The following is a 24,235-nucleotide window of genomic DNA, read 5'->3' as shown; positions in this document are numbered from 1 at the left end:
AAAAACTTATTCATATTTGAGGTTTTAATATATTATCTCTAATATATATATAATAGTATAAAAGGTGGCAAATATCTAAAACATATAAATATACATATTTACCAAACGATAAAATACAAGCTGTAAGAATGCAACAAGTAACACAAAGAATATAAAAAATACATTCCATCCTCATATTGAACATAAAATAATACACATATATATTATTGAACATAAAATAATACACATATATATGTGTATCAGCACCTTTGAATCAATGGCTATCACAGCTCCCACACAGGTCATTTAAAAAGCTTTTAATTTAGCAATCAAGTGGGGAAAAAATCATTGCAAACGAAAATATACCATGAATATTTAATCCTAAGCAATTCAGAGGACCCTGTGGAAGATAAGCTTTGCTTAATAGGTTTTATCCTCAGAAAATAAAGGTTATTATGATTATTTATTACAATCAATATTGTATCATCAATTTTTTTTAAACATCCAATAATGTTTTAAAAAAATCATACTTTTTCAGTAATGTTAATCCCATATAGTTTTAGTTTTGAACCTAATGTTTTAAAGTATTACAAAGTTCAAGTTTATGAAAGATTTCCTTCAAATTTTCTTTAAACCAATAAGGTTAAGTATAAATTGGCCAAAATGTATTAAAGATCACATATTATATATGTATATGGTGAGATTGAACTTGGTCAATCACCTGCGACTAGGAACAAACAAAACTTGATTCACCAAAACATCTGTACAGAGTTAATCAGTTTGGGGTACGAGTCCCACACTGGCCTGTTAAGTTGCTTTGTTCCCGTCCTGTTAAAAAACGTTGTCCTGTTAAAAATTCACCAACCATTTTTAGAAATGTGTTCTTTGCAGGGGGATACCTGAACATGAACTTGGGTTGTAAATAGTGTAGTCTTTGATGGCATTGAAAAAGAGGCATGATGTATACATAGTAGGTATTTATCCCTTACTACCAGGTACACAGCTCTTTTAGGAGTATCTGGGTTCCAATTCTTGTCTGCAGTATTTTCCATCCCATCCCACGCGTCAGCAAGGCACACAAATGTTCAGTAAAAATTTACTGAAAGACCTAGGTATACAGTATGTCAGGTAAATGTAAGGAGATTGTGACACCACTTACACAAGCAAAGACTGGAACAATTACAGCAAATATTAATATAAACCTTGTTGGAGCAGCTATTCACAAGACCTTTGAACACATATCTGTCTATCTTCAGTCAATGGAACAAACATAAATATCTCGAAAAAGGAAAGTGATTCATAATATACATTTGACTAAAAGCAATTTGTTTTCACAAATATCTTTTTATGTAAAATGTTATCTAGTACTTTTCAAAACGAAAGAGCTAATAAATATAATGTGGTCACACTTTGTATTTGCAGCAAAATACCTTAACAACTTCTGTAACTATTCAGTCATGGGGGAATTTCCATTTTCTACCCAAAGTTATCCAGCCGGTTTATCTCCAGCTTCTTTTTGTTGGGAATGTCAGTTACCAAATGAAGAGGGCTTGATTGCATTTCTTGCCCTCGAGACATTTAAAATGTGAAATTCAACAGGACAGATTGACTGGCGATGGCCTCGGCCATATCCTTAAAGAAAATAACTTGTTTGTACACATTTTCTTTCAGGCGACAGACATTGCTATCATCACAGTAGAACACGCGGCACTTGATGTACAGGTGGACATATTTCTGAAGGTCAAGGTCACTTGGCAAGGTGAAGGACATCAGGGACTGCTCTTCAGAACTTTCAATACGACCATTTGTATCAAATTCAATGTTCAAAATTGTGTTTGCCTCATCTGGAGAAAAAATATGAAAAGTAATAATATTATAATACGAATTATTTTAAAACGTTTTTAAAGAATAAACTACTGTAAATATAAATGTTTTAGTGGACATCGTATTTTAGCTTTTTTGTACGTATAATTAGTACATGTAATTATGAAAGCTCTAATTATTAGGGCCCACTTGTATAAAACATCTCAAAATTAAGGAAAATCTCAAGCAATGTATTGTCTATGGGAAATCTTAGACTTGAGGAAATCTCAAGAGTTGAGATGTTTTATACAAGTGGGCCTAGGTTTCTATATATTGTTAACTATTGCAAATATTGCTAGTAAACCGATTTACTAAAGTGCTGATCTCTTAAAATCATATATTAGATCGTACCTTTACAAACCATTAACCAGCTACTGGGAGCCTCGTCAGTGAAGTGATGTCCGTCGGGTAGTGGAATGTGCAGTCTCACATCCACCTTTGTAGCAGGTGCAATGTGTACTGGCGGCAAATCTATGACAACCGTGCTTGGCTTCACAAAGTCCTTAACTTGCTTCTCCTTGGTACCGTCTGCCTCATCAGGGTTTGGAAAAAGGATAGGGAGCTAGAGGAAATAATGAGAATTGAGGATGTCATCAATTTGTTTTGGCTTTGGTGAGAGTAACAAAGTGACTTCATAAAAATATTGCAAAAACTAACAGATATCCAATTGTTTACAGCATTTTCCCCTAAACAGCATGTTCTTTAAGATCCCCATTCCACTACCTTGAACTGTAGCTTTGGAAACCAATATTTCGCACCTGACTACTGTCAGTATAAAATTATTTTGGACAAGAGAAACATATATACCCTCCAGGGCTTTTTGAAGAAAATTTGTTGAAAATTAATCAAGATATCAAGCGACCATCTTTTCAGCAATTGAAGAAAGGGGTATCACTCCATAAATTACTGTCAGATAATGGTGGTTATCTAACTCATTTCAGCTTTCAAGGTATTTAATCTTCCTATGAAGTTTTGAAGTCAATCCATTGCAAAGAACTATAGATATCGAACCGACACCATTTGAGCAATTGAATAAAGGGACATTACTCTGTAAATAACAGCCAGACAATGATGGTTATCAAACTGCTCATCGCTTTCAAGGTAGTTAACCTTCCCATGAAGTTTGAAATCAATCTGTTGAAAATAACTTGAGATATCGAAAAGACTCTGTGCGCTCCCCCATCCACCAGCATGATTATTTTGATACAATGTACATTTGTGACATGATATGCTGCCGCCTCACCAGTCCCATACAAACTGAAATTCTGTAGTGGGATGGGAAACCTTAACTAATTCACCCCTGAAGACACAATTAAACTCTTCCAATTCAAAGGTTGAAATAGTTCATTACCAAATTCCAGGGGTGAATGAGTTAAAGTGAGAGAAAAAATACTCTACCTGAGAAACTGCACTGGTAGCCAAGTCAACTGTTCTGATCACATGGTTGTTTGTGTCTGCTATATACAGCAGCTGATGGACCTGGTCCACACACAATCCGCCAGGTTCATTGAGGTCAATAGGTATGGAGTTGTTTCCCTTTTCTGAACTGCCACTAGATGGTGCAGCCCATGTTTCACATTTTTTGCTGATTATATCAACTGATTTTATCTACAAATGGAAACAAGGGGCCCAGTGTCAAAATGAATACACTAATTTTTCTTTTGATTTTTTTTTTTTTTAATTTCACATGTATCATCCAGTCATTGGGGCATCTTTCCTAAACAACAGGATCAAGTTTGATTCAGGACATTGCAAATGAAAACTTCAGGACACCTCAGTGTATAAAATAATTTCAAAATCAAGCTGTTGCATACTAATAAGTAAATATACGGTAGTCACAGTTTTTGTTGAACCCTGTGTTTACCCAAGCCAATCATGTTTTACTTTTGCCAGTGGCGACCGCTAGCGCGAGCACTTGAAGTGCTTGGGAATATTTTTGACTTACAGGAACATGCATATTAGTCATCCATTCTTAAACAATCTTTTACATTAATTTTGGGAAAATGATGTCTTTTTCATATAACTCATTAGCATCTTTCTAAATGTGTGAAAAATATCATGGGTCAATCTCAATTTCATGGACAAATCTAACATAGGATTTCAAGACGTAAGTAATCATAAGTGTGAGCAGTGTAAAAGATCATGAACATCCAAAACAGGCAGAGTAAATATAAATAAAACAAACATGTCAATATCAATAAGATGACTACATCCTATTTTGGTTTTCATGACGTACGTTATGTCACAGAGTTCAGCATTTACAAATAGCATAATCAAGTGGATAAATAGCAGGCTTTAATCAACCTGCCAATCCTAATTTTAAATTCCATGTTTCAGTTGTATGAACTCTGACATGCAATGAAGTTTTCCTGACGTCAGCAATGCTATCATGCGATATCAATCTGTCAATCTTCTTTGAGAAATAGTTCTTTTGCTTGACAAGTTTTAACTGTATTTCTAACTCTAGATCTTGCTCTTTGTTCAAACATAATTTATCACTTCATAAAACAACTTCAAGTCTGACATCTTTAATTATGATTTTCTAAAGGTTTTTTTACATTATATTTAAACTTTCTTAGATTTTAATATGTCTCCCAAAGAAAAATGTGAAGATTTGTTAAGTATAGCAATTAAAAACAGTAAATAAACCCATAATGGTTATCATATAGTACATGTATAAGACTTTTTCATGCCCAGGGATGTACGTAGGATAGGGAAATTCCACACAAGGGTTTTTCAAATTTGGTAAAACCTGAGGCTCTGCTGAGGGTTTTGAAAAATTTATAAATCCCGATAGTTAGCTCAGAAACCATAACAAGAGGCCCAATGGGCCTGCATTGCTCACCTGGTATAAATTTCACACTTGTAATCTTAAAAGTGGACTAAAATACAGCAACAGGCAGAATATCAGTGTTTGATTCATAAGAACCTATTAAAAGATTTAAACATATGACGCCTGTGACCTTGAATGTGGAACAAGGACATTAGGTTGAAAGTGGGTCAAGAACATTCATTTGATCAAACTTGGTAGCCCTTCATCCCAACATGCTACAGGCCCAATATCAGTACCCTGGGCCTTTTGGTTATTGAGAAGAAGTTGTTTGAAAATTTAAGACATTTGACCCCTGTGACCTTGAAAGTGGCTCAAGGTAATTAATTTGAACAAACTTGGTAGCCCTTCATCCCAGCATGCTACATGCCCAATATCAGTACCCTGGGCCTTTTGGTTATTGAGAAGAAGTCAGTGGAAGAATTTAAGACATTTGACCCCTGTGACCCTGAAAGTGGGTCAAGGTCATTCATTTGAACAAACTCGGTAGCTCTTCATTCCAGCATGCTACAAGTCAAATATCATCAGCCTGGGCCTCTTGGTTATTGAGAAGAAGTTGTTTAAAGATTTTAACATATTTGACCCCTTGTGACCTTGAAAATTGATGAAGGTCATTTATTTGAACAAACTTGGTAGCCCTTCATCCAAGCATGCTTCTGCCCAAATATCATCACCCTAGGCCTTTTGGTTACTGAGAAGCAATTGTTTAAAGTAAAAAGTTGACGCCGGACGGACACCGGACCTACGCCGGACCCCGGACGGACAGACGGACGGACAGACGAACGGACAGACGACGGACAAACGACGGACGCCACACCATGCCATAAGCTCACTTGGCCCTTAGGGCCAGGTGAGCTAAAAATGCGTTTGGACTGGCTACCATTTTGAAAATATTAATTTTTCCTGTGAGCTTTGTAGACGAAAATGAATCTATCAGCCAGATTTAACATACCCCATATTTACAAACAGAGTTTTCAAAAGGTTTTAATTTCATCATGTCGCCTTTTCCACATTGGGGCATCAGAAATGTTCAAATTTTTGACGTCACGTCATTGTTGAGCCAGTGTCATCACGTCAGGTGAAATGGGGTGTAAGATAGAAATTTCCTACGCCTCTTTCTTTACCCTGGACAGCTCTTTCCCACACACAGGGAAATGAGCGAAAAAAATATACATATTGTACTGTATTTGTCAAGTGATTTACTAAGACCTTATATATTATTTACTATAGAAAGATATAAAAATAATGACTGTCTTTAAGCTTGCAAGTTTCACCATTTTCAGTTCTATTCAAAAAGTGAATCATCATAGCATCACAATTACATATCATCATATTACAGTAACATCATATTAACAGGAAGTAGACAGCTTAATGTAAAATGCACTCAAGAAAAGAGAACAAACAGGTTGTGCAAAATTTGAGACTTGGTTTTGATATTTTAATGAAATGACCTTCTTTTTTTTCATGAAGAATAGTGTTGGATGAGTATCATTGATATATATGTACTGTACAGTACTGTAGTATCATTGATATATATGTACTGTAGTACATTGAAGCTATCACTGGCACATTCATTTTGTAAACATGGCAGTTTTAAATTATACATAGCTGTCAACCCTCCCTCATTAGGAGGGAGACATCCCCATTTTGACCAAAATTTATCAATCTCCCTCCCTCGAAACTCCCTCGTTCAAGTATTGATATATATGTACTGTACAGTACTGCAGTACATTAATATATGTACTGTACAGTACTGTAGTACATTGATGTATATGTACTGTACAGTACTGTTGTATAATTGTTATATATGTACTGTACAGTACTGTAGTTCATTGATATATATGTACTGTACAGGACTGTAGTACATTGATATATATGTACAGTACAGTACTGTAGTACATTGATATATATGTACTATACAGTACTGCAGTACATTGATATATATATTCTGTACAGTACTGTAGTACATTGATATATATATATATATGTACTGTGCAGTACTGTAGTACATTGATATATATGTACTGTGCAGTACTGTAGTACATTGATATATATGTACAGTACAGTACTGTAGTACATTGATATATTTGTACTGTACAGTACTGTAGTATCATTTATATATATGTACTGTACAGTACTGTAGGATGATGGATATGTAGGTAGTGTACAGTACTGTAGTATAATTGATATATATGTACTTTACAGTACTGTAGTACATTGATATATATGTACAGTACAGTACTGTGGTACATTGATATATATGTACTGTACAGTGCTGTAGTATCATTGATATATATGTACTGTTCAGTACTGTAGTATCATTGATATATATGTACTTTACAGTACTGTAGTACATTGATATATATGTACAGTACAGTACTGTAGTACATTGATATATTTGTACTGTACAGTACTGTAGTACATTGATGTATATGTACTGTACAGTACTGTTGTATAATTGAGATATATGTACTGTACAGTACTGTAGTACATTGATGTATATGTACTGTACAGTACTGTTGTATAGTTGATATATATGTACTGTACAGTACTGCTGTATAATTGATATATATGTACTGTACAGTACCGTAGTATAATTGATATATATGTACTGTACCGTACTGTTGTATAATTGATATATATGTACTGTGCAGTACTGTAGTACATTGATATATATGTACAGTACAGTACTGTAGTACATTGATATATTTGTACTGTACAGTACTGTAGTACATTGATGTATATGTACTGTACAGTACTGTTGTATAGTTGATATATATGTACTGTACAGTACTGTTGTATAGTTGATATATATGTACTGTACAGTACTGTGTAGTACACTGATATATATGTACTGTACAGTACTGTAGCATCATTGATATATATGTACTGTACAGTAATGTAGTATCATTGATATATATGTATTGTATATTATTGTCGTATCATTGATATATATGTACTGTACAGTACGGTAGTACATTGATATATATGTACTGTGCAGTACTGTAGTACATTGATATATATGTACAGTACAGTACTGTGGTACATTGATATATATGTACTGTACAGTGCTGTAGTATCATTGATATATATGTACTTTACAGTACTGTAGTACATTGATATATATGTACAGTACAGTACTGTGGTACATTGATATATATGTACTGTACAGTACGGTAGTACATTGATATATATGTACTGTGCAGTGCTGCTGTACATTGATATATATGTACTGTACAGTACGGTAGTACATTGATATATATGTACTGTGCAGTGCTGCTGTACATTGATATATATGTACTGTACAGTACTGTTGTATAATTGATATATTTGTACTGTACAGTACTGTAGTATCATTTATATATATGTACTGTACAGTACTATAATTGATATACATGTACTGTACAGTACCGTAGTACATTGATATATATGTACTGTATAGTACTGCAGTACATTAATATATGTACTGTACAGTACTGTAGTATATTGATATATATGTACTGTACAGTACTGTAGCATCATTGATATATATGTACTGTACAGTACTGCAGTACCTTGATATATATGTACTGTACAGTACTGTGCAGTACATTGATATATATGTACTGTATAGTACTGCAGTACATTAATATATGTACTGTACAGTACTGTAGTATCATTGATATATATGTACTGTAGTACATTGAAGCTATCACTGGCACATTCATTTTGTAAACAAGTCAGTTTTAAATTATACATAGCTGTCAACCCTCCCTCATTAGGAGGGAGACATCCTCATTTTGACCAAAATTTATCAATCTCCCTCCCTCGAAACTCCCTCATTCAAGTCCAAACTCACACAAACTCAAAATCTACATCCTGTGGTCAAACGATCATCTAGTTAGTGCAGGGTGTGTGTAATGATCATAACAGGTGTGTCTGAATGACATGAATGGTTTTCGAGTTACTTTGATACATATAAAGGGAAAGATAAATTGAGCAGTTTCTGAGTCACTTTTCACGCACTTTCTCCCTCATTGGAAATGTGGAACGAGGGATCGTTGGACATTTCAGAGGTTGACACCTATGATTATATTTACATCTTTCATCAATTCTTTTTTCATGTGGGGTGCATGCATTTGGTCAATTACTGTAACTTCATTATGCTCGTCAAAATAAAGTACAAACAACCTCTAGATAAGGAATTTACCTGGTATAATGATAGGGATGGAGATAAATTGAAGTGTACTTTAAAATCACAAAGGCTATGTACTTTAGCCACAGGTACACGATAGAATCAACAACAAATTAAAAATCCATTATTTCTAGCAAAAATATACATTTGTATGTAATCCTGCATATTTTGAAGCAACTGTCTTTAAAGGAGATTAAAGTCAATGATTTGCTGACAAATTGATTATATGTCTGAATTGAATTATCAATATACTTAGTTAAGATTGAATTTCAGAAAGACAAAGAGTCACAAGACATGTGCATTTTAACAGGAAACTGTCACTGAAAATATCACATTCTTGTCACCAGGTGGCGTGACCTGTTATATGGCCTTGATTCGACAAAGCTGTCAAAACTATAATAAGGGACAACCTTTACAAAACCTAGCCGGTCTGGTTTGCTCATTAATGGCTTTTTCTACACAGACATTTTACCAGATATGCTGCAAAATTCATGCCAGTGAGGATATTTATTATGTCAACAAAATGGTGTGATCAGTTAGGCAAAAGTTTTGAGGGGGCCAAGTGCCCTACAGCCCCTTTCCCAGATTGTCCCCATATTATCTACATTCATTTTCAGAAAGCAGTTTCTGCGATATTTGAAAATTAACAAATACATGTTTATTTTTTTGACTTTGAAGGATCATTCTGAAAGTTTGGACACATAGTTTTAGTGATGAATTACAATTTACATGTGAATATATCAGGTTAACAGAGTTAAAATTTAATGGTAATGTATTGTTAGGCAGAACAACTAGGCCCAGACTCTTCTAACACAATTCTTCAAAATTCTAGGGACTGAGGTCTCAATCAAATTTTAAACATTTCAATAACTAAAAAATATTAATGCTTACAGACAGAATCATTTGAAAACATATCAAACGACAGACTTATAGACAACCTGATGACTGTGGGGAAAAAACATGAGATGTATATCTGCGAAAAGTTCTTCTTGTGGTGGGCTAGTAGTACAATGTGATAACGACTGCACATGATTTTGTTCACCAATCCACCCCTGAGGAAACATTTGAACTCATCCAATTCAAAGGTTGGAATAGTTCATTATGAAATTTCAGGGGTGCATGAGTTAAGGCAAGAAATGTGTAAAAGTATCCATAAATTTGTAAAACAAATGTCAAACCCCCTCCCCCTGAGGTCCTCCACCCACTTTACTGAAATTGAGTAATTTTGAAACATTATAGATCTTACCTTGTGGTTGTATGAGTCAGCAACAAGCAGTGGCCCTTTGTTATCTGTTACTAAGGCCACACCGAGTGGGTGCTGAAGTTTGGCCTCAATTCCTACGCCATCCGCATCACCATAGGCAAACAGGTTCTAAGACAGAACACAGTGAAACAATGAAATAGGACCTAACATCATTTCGAGTAGAAATATGATGATAGCAAGGGAAAAAAAATCAAAGATGTGACTCCTGTGAGAGGATATGTTTACATGACATATGTTTACTCATATGATATTTTACATGATGTATCTGTGAAGACAAAAATAAAAATAAATAATAAAAAAAAGAAAGAAATATGATGAAGTATTTAATTGAACACCAAAGAACAATAACAAACTTCAACTCATGAAAAACACTTTATTCTGGATTCAAAAATGTTTAATGAAAATGACCAAAAAGAAAACAATACAATGAAGATATAACAGAAGATAAAGTATATATTTTCATAATCCGGGGACATTTCAGAATGAAATAAATGCATAAAAAAAACATCAAAAGTATGCAAAACAAATACTGGACATGGCTGAGTAGCAACAGTGCACATGACGGCCCCAAAAAATTAATAGATACAAAATGTATATGGAACAATGGAAAGTTGATGTAGATAAACCTGGTGTCTTCCTTTTTCATGGTGAGTCTCAAGCTTCAAACTCCATCTTAACTAAACTACAATTGAATATGGTTTTGGAAATTCCTAGACTGTTGAAAATGTGTCCATATAAACACCAGTACGTGAGTGTGTGTTGTTTAAAGACTTTTGGAGCAATCATGATAACTGCAAAAGCTAGACTTAATTTCTGAATATTGATCAATATAAACACAAATTCATTATGCATATTCTGGTCAAAGGATACTTGCATTGACAACCTCCCTACCAACAACTCAATCTCCCAACTATCAAGCAAAATGTTCAACCATATGTTCTAAAATCATCATATGTATGTATATATAATATGTGTTATGGTCATGACCTGTATAAGAATACGTATACCTGTGTTTTTTCAGAAACCTTTGTTCTTTTTCAAGACTTTAGGTACAGAAGTACCCTGACATATGTATGTCAACTTCAAACAAGCAATGTTAAAGCCAGCATGTCTGCTCCATATAAGGCTGTGTAAAAAGATTATTGAAAATAAAAAGATTTGCCTTCCTACCTGTCCTATTACAGAGTGTCATCATACTGTTATTGGAAACACAGGTATGATTTAGTTGCAAAGATCAAAGAGTCTTAAAACTGCCAAAGTGTCATATGACCCAAAGTACTGTATAACAATATTTGTCATATTCTACACAGCAGGGGTTCAATTTCTAGAATGTAATACCTTTATTATGCTCTTTTAAATATTATCTTTGCAGTGGTTTACCTTTATTAAACTTTTGGTTTGGTTTGTTTGTGTTTTACATTTGTACGTCCTTAAAACAGCTATGGTCAATGGGATGTACAATGTACCAGGTTTTGTTGGTGGAAGAAAGCTTGGGTACTCAGAGAAAAACCACTGAACTGCAGCCAGTACTTGGCAACTGCCCCACGTAGGCCTTGAACCTGCGACCCAGTGGTGGAGGGCTAGTGATGGTAGACAGTCAGGCGCCTGAACCACTTGGCCACCGCGGTAAAAGTATTACATTCCAGAAACCTAACCTCTGTGATATTATATTGTCTCTTCAATAAAACAATAATCAACTATTTTTTCAGAACATATTTACCAGCTGTGTATTACAAGGGAAACAACTCACACAAGATATTAACGTGGAATTCATTCCAGAAACCTAACCTCTGTTATATTATATTGTTTCTTCAATGAAACAATAATATAATCAACTATCTTTACAGAACATATATACCAGCTGTGTATTACAAGGGAAACAACTCACACAAGATATTAACGTGAAATTCACATGAATTGGTCGGTGTATGAAAACATAACACATGTGCAATGACTCTTGTATATTCTTGTAACACTGTAGGTAAAATTCGGTACACCAAATATTATCACTTCGTTAGGAAATGTCAAATCCTTTAAATCTGTTGGATTTGCCATGTATTCTGTGTAGTAAGCACATATTGTACAGTAGTATATAATGATATTTCTGAAAGTGTGAGTGAGGAGACATGCATGCTGGTAATTTGATAATTTTTCAGTAAATATTCAGTTAAGACATGTGTTTAGCTAAAAACATGTCAAGCCCTAACAGCAGAAGCAAAGCAAATATAGGCACCACATGTATAAATTATCCATGCTATTGCATGTTATTTCAAAACAAAGGGTAAAGGCAAGATGTCAAAATTGAGCAATCAGATTGTGAGAAAGCTTTTAGAGGCTCAGCAAGTTTCCTTAAAATCTGCGGATTTTTTGTAAATTTATTATGTAAAAATTCATAAGCAGACTGACTGAGATTACCACAATTCCTGGTACGTCTTGTTAGTTTAATAAAAAGTATTGCTTATCCCCCTTACGTCAAAGTAGATATCGACTAAAGTCTATCCAGCTTGATTTGGTTGCTAGGTATTTAGTTTAGATTAAACAGTATTTTATTCAATAATCAAACATTCCTTTAACCTACAATTTCAGAGGTATTGGTTAAAAGTATCTGTAAGGTTAATATTAATAACTCTGCCAAATTTCTGTCAATAAAATACTGGATAGATATTTTCTTACATCAATTATTTTTCTCACTTTCATCCTTGAAAACAAAATCAATGAAACTCTTGATTTAAATATCTCTAGTTACTACTACCATACACAAGGTCATCATTGACGCTGAGCAGTTGTTTAAAGAATCTTAAAGTTGGTTCCATTTCAAACGAAAATTGTTAAATCTTGCTGGAACTTGTTACACAAGAAACAAATGAAATTGTTACAAAGTGGCCCCTGAGGGATTCACAACAGTGAAACAAACTCACCATGGGATCTTTCTCTCCACCAACAAAACCCTTTACTGCTCCATCCTTCAGGGTAACACTCCTGACAGTGGAGCTCTCGCTATCGGCCACAAACACCGAATTAACGTCAGGATGTGTGGATACTGCCAGACCAGACGGTTGGGCAAACGCAGCCCTAGCAGGGTAGCTATTGTTACGATTCTCCTCACTCCCACTCCCGGCGAATCTTAGGCATGTTCTGGCTTTATGATGCCTTGAATAGATCGGTAAACCATTTATTTTTATTTTTTCCTGAGTGACAACTGCCTAAATGTATCTTTTTCACTACATGTAAAAATTGATTTCAAGTTTGCATACTATGTTTATGCAAAATTAAATGAGAAACAGATAACATATTATTTCATCTAAAACTGTATATCCCCTAATATTAGATATCCTATCTATAATATATCCATTCATAAAATATTAGTTATCTTATATTCATATATTATGTACCTATCAGTTGAGTAGTCTCCCTTGACGAATGCCTTAAATTAGCATAACTAAATGATAAAATGTAGGTTACACTGCTAGCAATGATTGGGTTCTTGTATATATTTTTTTGAGTCAACAATTAATTAACTCATAAAATTCAAGCAACCATTCAAGAAAGAGAACTCCAGTACCTAGTAGGTCACTCTTTATGACCGATGGATGCATTTCCCAATTAAGACGTATAAGTCTATATATACATGTTTTGAGGTCTGAAAAAAACCTGCCCCACCCCACCAATGCCAATGCCAGGTGTCAAACCTGCAATGAAAACCAACCCAATTGCTAAACTATTCCGGGTACGTACATTTGGGTAGCGACGACAGGACTGACCAGTACCTAGGGATGACGACAGGACTGACCAGTACCTAGGGATGACCACAGGACTGACCAGTACCTAGGGATGACCACAGGACTGACCAGTACCTAGGGATGACCACAGGACTGACCAGTACCTAGGGATGACCACGTGACAACAAACAATACCTTGCCCAGACCCAATATTTGGTATCTTGGTGCCTACATCCATATTGTCTTGAAACAGGAAACAAGGAGGCAAAACCTATCAGAATATTTTCCGAATCACAGCTTTTTATTCATATATATTTTTGTTATTAAATCAAACTTATTTTTTTTTTTAGATATTTACACCACAACAAAACTGTATAATATTAAATACCCTGGTAGATATTCTAAAAAGTAAACCTATCATGAATGATCTTCATAAAAATTACAAATTTATGGGGAAAACATTCATTAAAGATAACATTTTACTGTGAATAAGTGGTTTGTAACAGAAGGGTACCAAATGTATTTCCAAATCAAACAAACTATCTTAATACCAGTACCCAAACCTTTTAAGCACTTTTCAGGGTTATGCAATACAAATGAATGTCCAATGGCAAATATTTTTATATTCTTACCTCCCCTTGTACCATTTTCCATCCTGAAGGAAATACACCCAGATTTGATGTGTGCCAGCCATGGCAATGAACAGAATGTCTTTTGATTCACTACCTGAAAGGCCAGAAATGAAGCCTATATAATCTTTATTCTGATAGCAAAATTGGCTAAAGAAATTTGGCACATTTCACAGCTCAACAGTATATTGGCTGCCAGCTGCCAACAATTCTTGATGATAGCAGTGAAGTAAGATACTAAAAGGTGCTGAAATTTGGCTATGGTAATTGTGTTGTTTTATACATTATTATTTAGTTATCATTGGTTATAAGGATATTGTATACACATTTGAGGGGATTAGAAAATACACTTGCAGCAATGTCATGTGTTTCTAAATTATATTTTATAAAAATGTATTAAAGAAAAAATCTATTTTTCGATATATTTGTGAGTCAAATAATTCCAACCTTTCCCCTGCATAATTGAACTCATTTTTCACAAATCACAGCATATTTACAAAAAAGTTGTTTCTGTTCTTAGAAAACCAAAGTGTCATGATCATCTCCAATATGTGTATTTTATCACAATCAAATAATTTTTCAGTTTTATTACAAAAACACATGCATTGACAAATGTTCTGATTGTTGTGGTTACAGTGTTTTGTTACAATATAGTTTGTATTGCTCAAGTTTCTCTGATCCTATGTTCCCTACCCAGAGCCACCACAACCTAGTTACAAATGATGGAGGCAGACGACAACAAAAGAACTCAACCTGATCATCTCTACAATTGTGTTACTGCTTTTTTGTCCTTACTGTAGGGAAACACGATTCTTGGTTTCCGAGTTTAACCCTCACGAAACATGATTATGTAAGACATAAATGCCCCCACTCATGGATGGGACGGGACGCAACAGGACGGGACGGGCCCTACAATAAATGAATAATTCAAAACAAACCTTACCTATAGAGCGGCCTAAATCCAGGTCCCACGGTGAGGAAATTTCCTGTTGTGTTCCTGTATTTCCCCCCTCCTTATCCTGTCCTTGGACACCTGTTCCTACCACAGTTGTTACCGACCCGGACTTCAGACCTACCTGAAATACATATAAACAGAAACGTAGCATTTTCCAACAACACATTTAAGGTGAAATTTAAGATCATTGATCATAAATAATCATGAAGCTATCAAGGCTGAGTTTAGTTATGAGCCATGCGAACTGAGGGAGTGCACCTAGGCTTGTGTACAGATAAAATCATAAGTGAATTGCATATTCATTTACCTTCACTCAGCCTTTTTGACTTTGTGCTTAGTTGTCTTATATTCCATGGAATTAATGCCTGTCATCACTATGGACATTTGAAGCTTCAACTTACAGTTTTCTTGATACCTTAGGAGTTCATGTTCCCTGGAATATGACTATAATTTGTGACATTCAAGGCTACAGTGCCTGTGTACAATATAGGAATCACCCTGTCTGTCTGTCCATGATCCTTTTTAGTGCAACTCCTCCAAAACCATTGGTTGAATATTTTCGTAACTTGACGCAGACAAAGTACACCATAGATAGATGTCCATGAAGGAAGCAATTTGCAATTCAACTATTCGTCCCAGAGTTATGGCCCTTGAAACTCCTCCTTAAGTGTTTGTTCGATTTGTTTTTCACTTCACACAGTGAAACTACATTATTTGTAGACATGCATGAAGAAACAAATTTGCAATACAACAATTTTCTTGGAGTTATGGCCTTTAAACTTGGAAATTTTTGCTCCAGAAACAAGTGTAAGTGCAAGCAGGGGGTACATGTATATCTTTGTGAGCTTGCTCACGATTTCTTTGGTTTGGAATTAAAGAAATGATTGGACTGATTTCAGATATATAAATCAAAGTTCACAAAATAAAGTTGACTATACTAGGAGATTTGTTAAAATACACACCTTCCTAACGACATGGTTTTCTGTATCAGCAACATACAGGTCGTCTCCCACGAACACCATTCCTTGTGGGGAGTTAAATTGTGAGTCCTTGAAACTACCATCCTGGAGTCCCTTCTTTCCTCCTCCCACGACAGACTGTTAAATCAACAATACCTTAAATATTTGTGTATAGTGTGCATTTCGTTAGGGAGAAATAATAATATCATGAAAGGGGAATGCACCAGCTTAACTTCTGTAGAGAAAAGTACTGGTTTATAATAAAATTTAAACAATACCAGTAATTTGGGGATATTTTCACCAAATACCTGTACTTTCCCCTGCAGAATTTTAGCCAAATCTTTCCACAAATTATTGAAGAATTTGTCTTAGGTTAAACAAATTTATTTACCAAAATCTGGTAAGTGTTATACAGTCGAACCTGTTAGTTCTTCGTGACCACTCTCAGGATGTGATAATGTCCAAAAAACGGCCTCTTAATGGTCCGTGACACATGTTCATCACAATAAAATCACTATAATGGGGAACATTTAAAGCAGTCTTTTAACACAGGTGGTATCTTAATAGAGGTTAAGTCGCATGAACAGGTTTGACTGTATGGATTGAGAAGAACATTTTTTTTGGTTTGGTATATAGATGCAATTCAGTGACTTCCTAGCAGGTGCTTTTGAAATTAAATTAAAATGATTAACGAAATATGACTAAATGCTGATTTTTTATAGAGTTTTATTTGTCTAAACCAGAAAAAAATGGGACAGTGGTACAGAATTGAAATAGTTGGTCAGTGTACAAGTCGTGCATTTAATGTAAGCTAAATATAAGATCCCTATGAAATGTAGCTATAATACATATATTAGACCAGAAAATATCATATGCATAATATATTCAATTTTTATCGATCCTTACGAAATAACTACATGTATTACTTTACAGCAATTATGAAACAAGTTAATAAAGCTTATAGTAACCACCCTTGTTGGCCTGATGTTAGCCTTGGTGAAAGATGAGTGTGTTATCAATTGTGCCACCCACGGACCACCCATATGCTTTAATATTTGTAATACTTTACAAAGAAAGCCAACAGATGAAATATTTTGGTCCAGGAAAACATTTGTATGGGTATAGTCACTTGAAGACCATTGAAATGAGGACATAACTATGTTCTAACAAGAACTGTATAATATGTATCATTTATGTACATGTAGCAAAATCTGACAGTAACAACACTGATTTTCATTATAGACTTGGATCATATTAGACAGGAGCAAATTGTGACAAATTATACATATCATTAAAGAATAAGATTCCAAAGATGGTAAATATAAGTATGGAACTGACCTCAATTTCAGTCGCATTCACAGGAAATATGAATGCCAACTTAAAGCAGTTCAATAAGTGCCCTCCCTTTTTTTAATCATACCTGAACAATGCCATCTTTACTACAAATGAGCACTTGATCATGTCCACTGTCGGCTATTGCAATCAGCTTTCCGTCTCCACTGACAGCAACTTTTCCAGGAAACTTTAACGGAGTTGCTGGTAGTTTATCCTTCTCAAGTGAAATTGGCAATGAGTGTGTCTTTATCATACCTTTCTGCCTATAGTAATCTAAAGCAAGTTTAAGGAACTCTTCTAAACTTTCCTTATGTCCTTCTCCTACAAATGCCCGTAAATATTTCCCCGTAGGTGAAACAACCAACAGTGTAGGCCAACATGCTATACGTAGTTTGTTCCATAGTGTGGCTTCACCGTCATTTACGACCGGATGGTTTATATTGTAACGAAGTACTGCACTGAGAATATTAGAAAGTACTTTCTCATTATCAAATTTGGCTGAGTGAACACCAAGAACTACAACTCCGTCTTGAATTTTGTACAGTTCCTCGAGCTGTTCCAAGTCTGGGAGGATATGAAGACAATTCACACAACAATAGGTGAAAAAATCCATTACCACTAATTTTCCCTCTAGCTCCTTAGTTAGAGAGAGTGGCAAAGCTGTGTTTAGCCATTGTAGATCTGGATGGAATCAGTCAAAACAGAAAAAACAACAAGTTTACTGTGTTTTTTACCTGTGAATTGATGTATGTATATTGCATTCTGTTTCGCATTGAAAAATTTGCCATCACTATTGCCTTCATTTAATGACAGTGAACATGCATCAATTTAGTAACATATAGCTTATTTTATTACAATTCATTTATTTCATTGCAAAGATAGAACACTGGGTGATATAAGTTATCATTTTCAGAATTTTCTCAGTATATACCCTGGTATTGGTACATTTTATAATATAAAATGTACCAATACTGGGGTATAAAATCTTAAATGTTCACTGTTAGAATTTGAAACACTTCAACAAGTTTGTGTTTACCACTTAACTCTTAATATCAACTGTATAGAATATCCTCTTAATTTTCTTTTTAAACATGCAAGAAACAACAGTTATCACAGTAGAAACAGGTCATTTAGTCATCATTCCAGTAGATTTAAGGGTTTGGTGATGTCTTGTTATATACATATAGTATGCAAGGTATCATACTGATAGGATAGTAAAAAAATCAGAAACTGAATAATTAGTCAGTGGGTAAATGTACAAACCATTTTCAAAGTCGGGTATAGGAAATGTGATGTTCGTTTCCATTTTTTCGATGTATTTCCTCAGGGTTTCTTGTTTCTTTTCGGCTGTCTCGACTTCCATGAGTTCCTCCAGCAGTTCAAACTCAGCAGCCTGCACCTCATCCATGGCTGCAACTGTAAATGATCATTCTACTTATACTCTTGTAGCTGGCATTGTTAAACCTGATTAAAATCAAATCTTCACTCCATTCCTCTTTGATACATTACATTGTATGTAGGATCTGACGTCTTTGAAAATCAAGGGTTCTTGTAATATATGTCATGACAAAGTTGAACAAGCATTTGACCAATCACTAAACTGATACATGTTGTTTGAAGATTACAAAGACTACAATGGCCAACACTACAAACATGACACTTTATAAGTGTGACATTCTCAAAGTTGATTATATAACATTGTTGATAAATGTGTGTACATAAGCTAGTATCTAGCTAATGAATGGTACCAAGAATAGGAATCCTGATAGATTTATCCATACACATATAAAGTTGATTATATAACATTGTTGATAAATGTGTGTACATAAGCTAGTATCTAGCTAATGAATGGTACCAAGAATAGGAATCCTGATAGATTTATCCATACACATGTAAGGAAGAAAACATTGATCGATCACCTCTGCAACGCTTAGTTGGAAATTCTTGCATTGTTATATCTAAATTTTGAAAGGAATATCAATTTTGACACTGTACACACAGCAAGAGCTGGATATTTTCATTTGACTTCAGGTATTCAAATGTTTTTATCAATATGGTTTGAATATAGTGACTGTAAGTGTATGTTTACAATTTGATAAACTTCTACTTCTACTTTATAGTGACCGCCTTCAACACGCTGAAGTTTATGTCACTTGGACTATGCCTGGCTTATAGAGGAACAATATTTACAGTAAAAAAAATGATTTTTTTAAAATCAAAAGCGATTTAAATATATTTGCATAGTTAATAACACATTTTTATGATATGATATAACTATTTACATGTGATAACTTTACTGTAAGTTGAAGGTAGCTGCGATAACGTAGCTTTCTGACATCGAGACATTTTTGATAAATTGCGCCAGAGCAGAGGAGGCCGGGTATTAATATTAGTTCTAAGTGGAAGGCTGTTCCAGGTTTAAATAGTCAGTGGAAAAAAAGAAAAGATACAAAGGTTGGTTATCCTATAAAGGGTTAAAACAAATCGTGCACAGCCACAGCTGAGTAATTCTGTTGTTTTAGACTGTTATAATGTACTATAGTACTTAGGACGAAGAATAGTGATAAAGATAGTGCCGTCGCTGGGCCTCAATCCCGCGACCATTGGCTCTCCAGCCCGATTCTCTACCGCTGAGCCAAAGGGAAATTCCCTACATTTACAGCTGAATCAAAACACATCTTTTACAGTACTATCGGGAGTCAAACTTGAGAAGTCTACAAGTAGGCTTACTGCAGGTCCTGTACTGTATCCTCTCACCACAGGTATCTGTCTCGAATTAAATGGGGGCTCTACATATGAACATCATGTGTACTGTAGACCTACACCATCAACCATGTCTCACCTTTTTTTCGAGGCAGACAAGCAGATACCAACAGCGTGCATCAAGTTAAACTGTTGGTGCCATGGCGAATAAGGCCTATATTGTTGGTCCGATCAACAATAGACAGTACGGATATATGTAATGTAACAGTTCCAATGTGTAAAATAAATTGCCACGCCTTGCTGAAACTTCAAAAACTCAAAGAATTTACCTCTTCAGGAAACACTGTACACTCGGAAATGAATCACCCGCCTTCCTGTGTTAATGATCAGCTTGAACCCTAAGTGCTTATATACACTTTAGTTACAAACGTACAACCGAGAACGATTTACAAAATGTAATTTTGGAGCCGAAACATGTTATATATTTTTATCCGGACGGGGGAAATTTAATCACATGCATCTTCTATCACATTGAAAATGAAATGAAATGAAATAAAGAAGCTCTGTCATTCTAGTTGTTTAAAAACTGTATTTATAACATTCGTCTTGTTCAAGTACATTTTGTTTTTATTTTTTATGTTGTTGGGTGTTTTTTTCAAAAGAATATTACTGTACGGTAAATATTAATCGAATAGACCAAAAGAAATTCAGTGAGGGGATCGTAAAACCCCGAACAAAACAAGAAAAAAGACTTAAGTATGAGCTATTTTGCATATTATAGGTAAATGCCTGCATATCCCTAGAGTAATTGAACAGATATCTATAAAGCGCGGATTTTGTGGTCTTTATTTGTGACATTATATTCATCTATATATTTTAATGAACATGTAAATGTATATGTACGTACCAAACATCAGGCTTCGGGTTTACAATGTAAGACAAATTCGTCTTCTTGTTAATTACCTCTAGCTGTAGTTAAAAGTTAAGTTTCTGTTATTTTGCAAAACTAAAATGAAAAAATGAGAAAACAAAACTCTCTAAATGCAAATTATGATACGTGTTCTATAATGGGCTAAGAACATGCTTGATGAAGTTCCAAACTAAAACAGCTTACATTATGTGCATTGTACAAATATAACTGTATATACGGCTTAAATTATGTTTATTTATGTATTTGTTTGTCTTAACGCCATTTACACACTTAATCAGATCGTACCACATGTAGGGGCTCGGTTTCGGGATCTTGAGTAATTATAATATATGACGTAAATTGTAATAATTTCGGTTAAAGTGAATTTTAGTAAATAATAGCAACACTTGTTATCCAGTGTTTATACACATTCTAAAACCTTATAAAAATTGACTGTACCGAGGTATAAAAAAAAAAAAGTACAAAAATGTGTATAAACACCGGATAAAAAAAATGTTACTATTATTTACTGATGTGTATACGTGTATTATTAACCGAAATGATTACAATTTACGTCATATCATTTGGGTGTAGTCTTCAATTCTGCAGGTAATTGGGAGATAATATTTTAGCTATTTATACATCCGTTATGAAGAAAATAAATGTTCTTAGAAGTCTGAAACATATTCTTAAAAGAGAAACTTTGTTGAAAATATATAACTCTTTTATTTTGCCAATTTTTGATTACTGTTGTGAATTATGGGATGGATGTACAATTAATGAAAGTGAGAGGTTAGAAAAATGTCAACGTGAAGCCGCACGTATCATTATTGGTCTTCCTTCAATTCCTATGCTAGTAATTATGCTCTCTATTTTGAATCGGGGTTAGAAAGACTCTCAGACAGGAGAAAAAGAAGGAAAGTGCAGGTACTGTACAAAATAAAAAATGGTATCACCCCTGAATTCATAAACAAAATTCTATCCAATACAGTAAACCAAAATGTCAGATATCCTTTAAGAAACAGTAATGACTTTGAAATACCAAATTTCAGACTTTCTAGTACAAATTCATTCTTCCTACCTTCTACGCTTCGCTCTTGGAACAATTTAGATACTGATAAAAGATCATCAGTCACTTTAGGAAGATTAAAAAAAACCATCTCTCGAGAATTGGACACCAAATCGCCCAGTTATTTTGGTTAAGGTGAATGAAAACTAAATATCATTCACACTAAGTTAAGGTACGACTGCAGTTCCCTAAATTATGATTTATTTAGAGTCAATATCGTAGATATTCCCGCCTGTGTCTGCGGTAGGTTTTAATTCGTAAGGCATTTTGTACTTCTATACTCAATTTGTGAGACTGTTCTATGTTGTTCTTTCTCTTTTTGTTTCTGTTGTTGTAATGCTACTATTATACATACTATTTGATACCCACTTGTGCCATTTTTGTAAATTTGATATATATATTTGAGGAAAGGGCGTAAAAAATGTTGTAATAACTTGTGCCCAATCATGTTGTCACTATTTTGGCAATAAAATATGTTTAAACTAAAAAAAAAGTCATATATTTCTCAAAATCCGAAACCGAGCCCCTGTGATATATACGTGTCTGCATGCACTGTGCGATACATCAAACTACTTCAAGCATAAAATAAGTATTTTAAAACAGTCAATTGCTTAAGGCTTCCCTTACCACTGCCAAAAACTGTCACCATACATTGGAATCCTGTGTTTGCGACATGAGTATGTTTTTGATAAATGATATTTTAAATGAAAACTACGTTTCCGGTTCTTTACGAAAAAGCAACGAAGAAGAAAATGAAGAAGAATTTAACAAAAGACACAACAGTTTTTTTGGAGAAGAAAATAAATTTAACGGCGCCAGACCGGGACTCGAACCCGGAACCTCTGATCACTATAAGGACGTTTCTAATCAAGAGAACTACCAGGTTAACCATAGTTCTGTGGGGTACGCGCAGTCGCTGTTGCAGTTATAGCCAAACGGAAATTAAGTGGAGGTTACTGCATGCAAAACACAGTGAAATTCTCTAGTGTTATACCTGCATTGGGACAGGGATCTTTAAATATCACCATATGATTTGAAGTAGCTCTGTTGGTATTGACCGATATAGCCTGTACAGGTCAGTGACAAAGTAATTCCTGAGGACATCGAGTAGTTGACTGGAACTCGTTATGGGATAGATAAATATTTATATCATTGGGCAATCGACGTAAGCCTGACACTTGTGGTAAGTCGGTGATTACCTGTGAAACGGCACGTGTAAATCCATCTAGACACATTCGTTAAAAGTTCCGTCAACTCCTTTTTCCAAAACTATATTTGACTCTAGTCTACTACAAGTATACGTGTTTTTGTTAATTGTAAATATAATAAAATCAATTTGACTATCCAATTAATTATTTAATTCAAAATTCAAAACCTTTAGGGGATAGGCATTTTCAAATGTTGTGCAGAATTACTTAAATTGACCGGGCTGTGAGCAATTTCGTCCTGAATGACAAGGATTTAAAATAGTAACATGCAGCAGACTTGTACAATCTCAGGTAGCCCACATGTGGTGTAACATTCCATAATGTTTCCTCGTATACTGCCAAGTCATAAATCAAGTTGGATTAAAACAAAACCGTCTGCAGCGTGTCATTAATCAAAGGAAAACTAAATATATAAACTAATACAGTATAGCAGTTCTATAAAACTGTGAGCTTAAACAGTTTCCAATTGTGCAGCCTTTCCTGCATTGGTGAATCGTTTCCTACACAGTTGTTCACTCTGTCAGAGAAGTCCATACTTCTTCCTAGTCCGAAATACTTTTGTGGCGTCCTATCAAAAACAAATTAAAAGGAGATAGTCGGTTCTTTCGGACGAACTTCTGCCTTGTTGATTAGGAAGT

General features: G+C 34.6%; 1 protein-coding gene across 4 annotated transcripts; it reads right to left on the bottom strand.

Annotated features, from left to right (window-relative positions):
• Positions 1-27: 27 nt before the first annotated feature.
• On the bottom strand, positions 28-23,453 carry LOC110462330 (NHL repeat-containing protein 2-like). 4 transcript variants are annotated; one of them, XM_021516260.1, is made up of 11 exons: positions 23,384-23,453; positions 18,971-19,123; positions 17,793-18,388; positions 16,376-16,510; positions 15,402-15,534; positions 14,462-14,555; positions 13,029-13,260; positions 10,093-10,218; positions 3,241-3,450; positions 2,194-2,404; positions 28-1,823 (listed from the first exon to the last, which is right to left on the bottom strand). In XM_021516260.1, exons 1-11 carry the CDS (start codon positions 23,415-23,417, stop codon positions 1,558-1,560), a joined length of 2,190 nt encoding a protein of 729 aa, XP_021371935.1. In that variant the 5' UTR covers positions 23,418-23,453; the 3' UTR covers positions 28-1,557. The 4 variants fall into 4 exon arrangements, with proteins under 4 accessions (XP_021371935.1, XP_021371936.1, XP_021371937.1 ...); XM_021516261.1 differs by lacking the exon at positions 23,384-23,453 and adding an exon at positions 20,740-20,822; XM_021516262.1 differs by lacking the exon at positions 23,384-23,453 and adding an exon at positions 20,438-20,537.
• Between the last annotated feature and the right edge of the window lie 782 nt (positions 23,454-24,235).

This window comes from Mizuhopecten yessoensis, unplaced genomic scaffold (genome assembly GCF_002113885.1).
Source record: "Mizuhopecten yessoensis strain PY_sf001 unplaced genomic scaffold, ASM211388v2 scaffold10771, whole genome shotgun sequence".
In the NCBI taxonomy this organism is placed as follows: Eukaryota; Metazoa; Mollusca; class Bivalvia; order Pectinida; family Pectinidae; genus Mizuhopecten; species Mizuhopecten yessoensis.
This window is presented reverse-complemented; position numbering and strand designations above follow the sequence as displayed.

Coding starts and splice junctions, on each gene's coding strand:
- LOC110462330 (XM_021516260.1), bottom strand. CDS start 23,417: ATGGTGATATTTAAAGATCCCTGTCCCAATGCAG. Junction 19,124..23,383: donor AGATCCCTGTCCCAATGCAG/GTATAACACTAG, acceptor GATCATTTACAG/TTGCAGCCATGGATGAGGTG. Junction 1,824..2,193: donor CTGGTTAATGGTTTGTAAAG/GTACGATCTAAT, acceptor TTTTTTCTCCAG/ATGAGGCAAACACAATTTTG.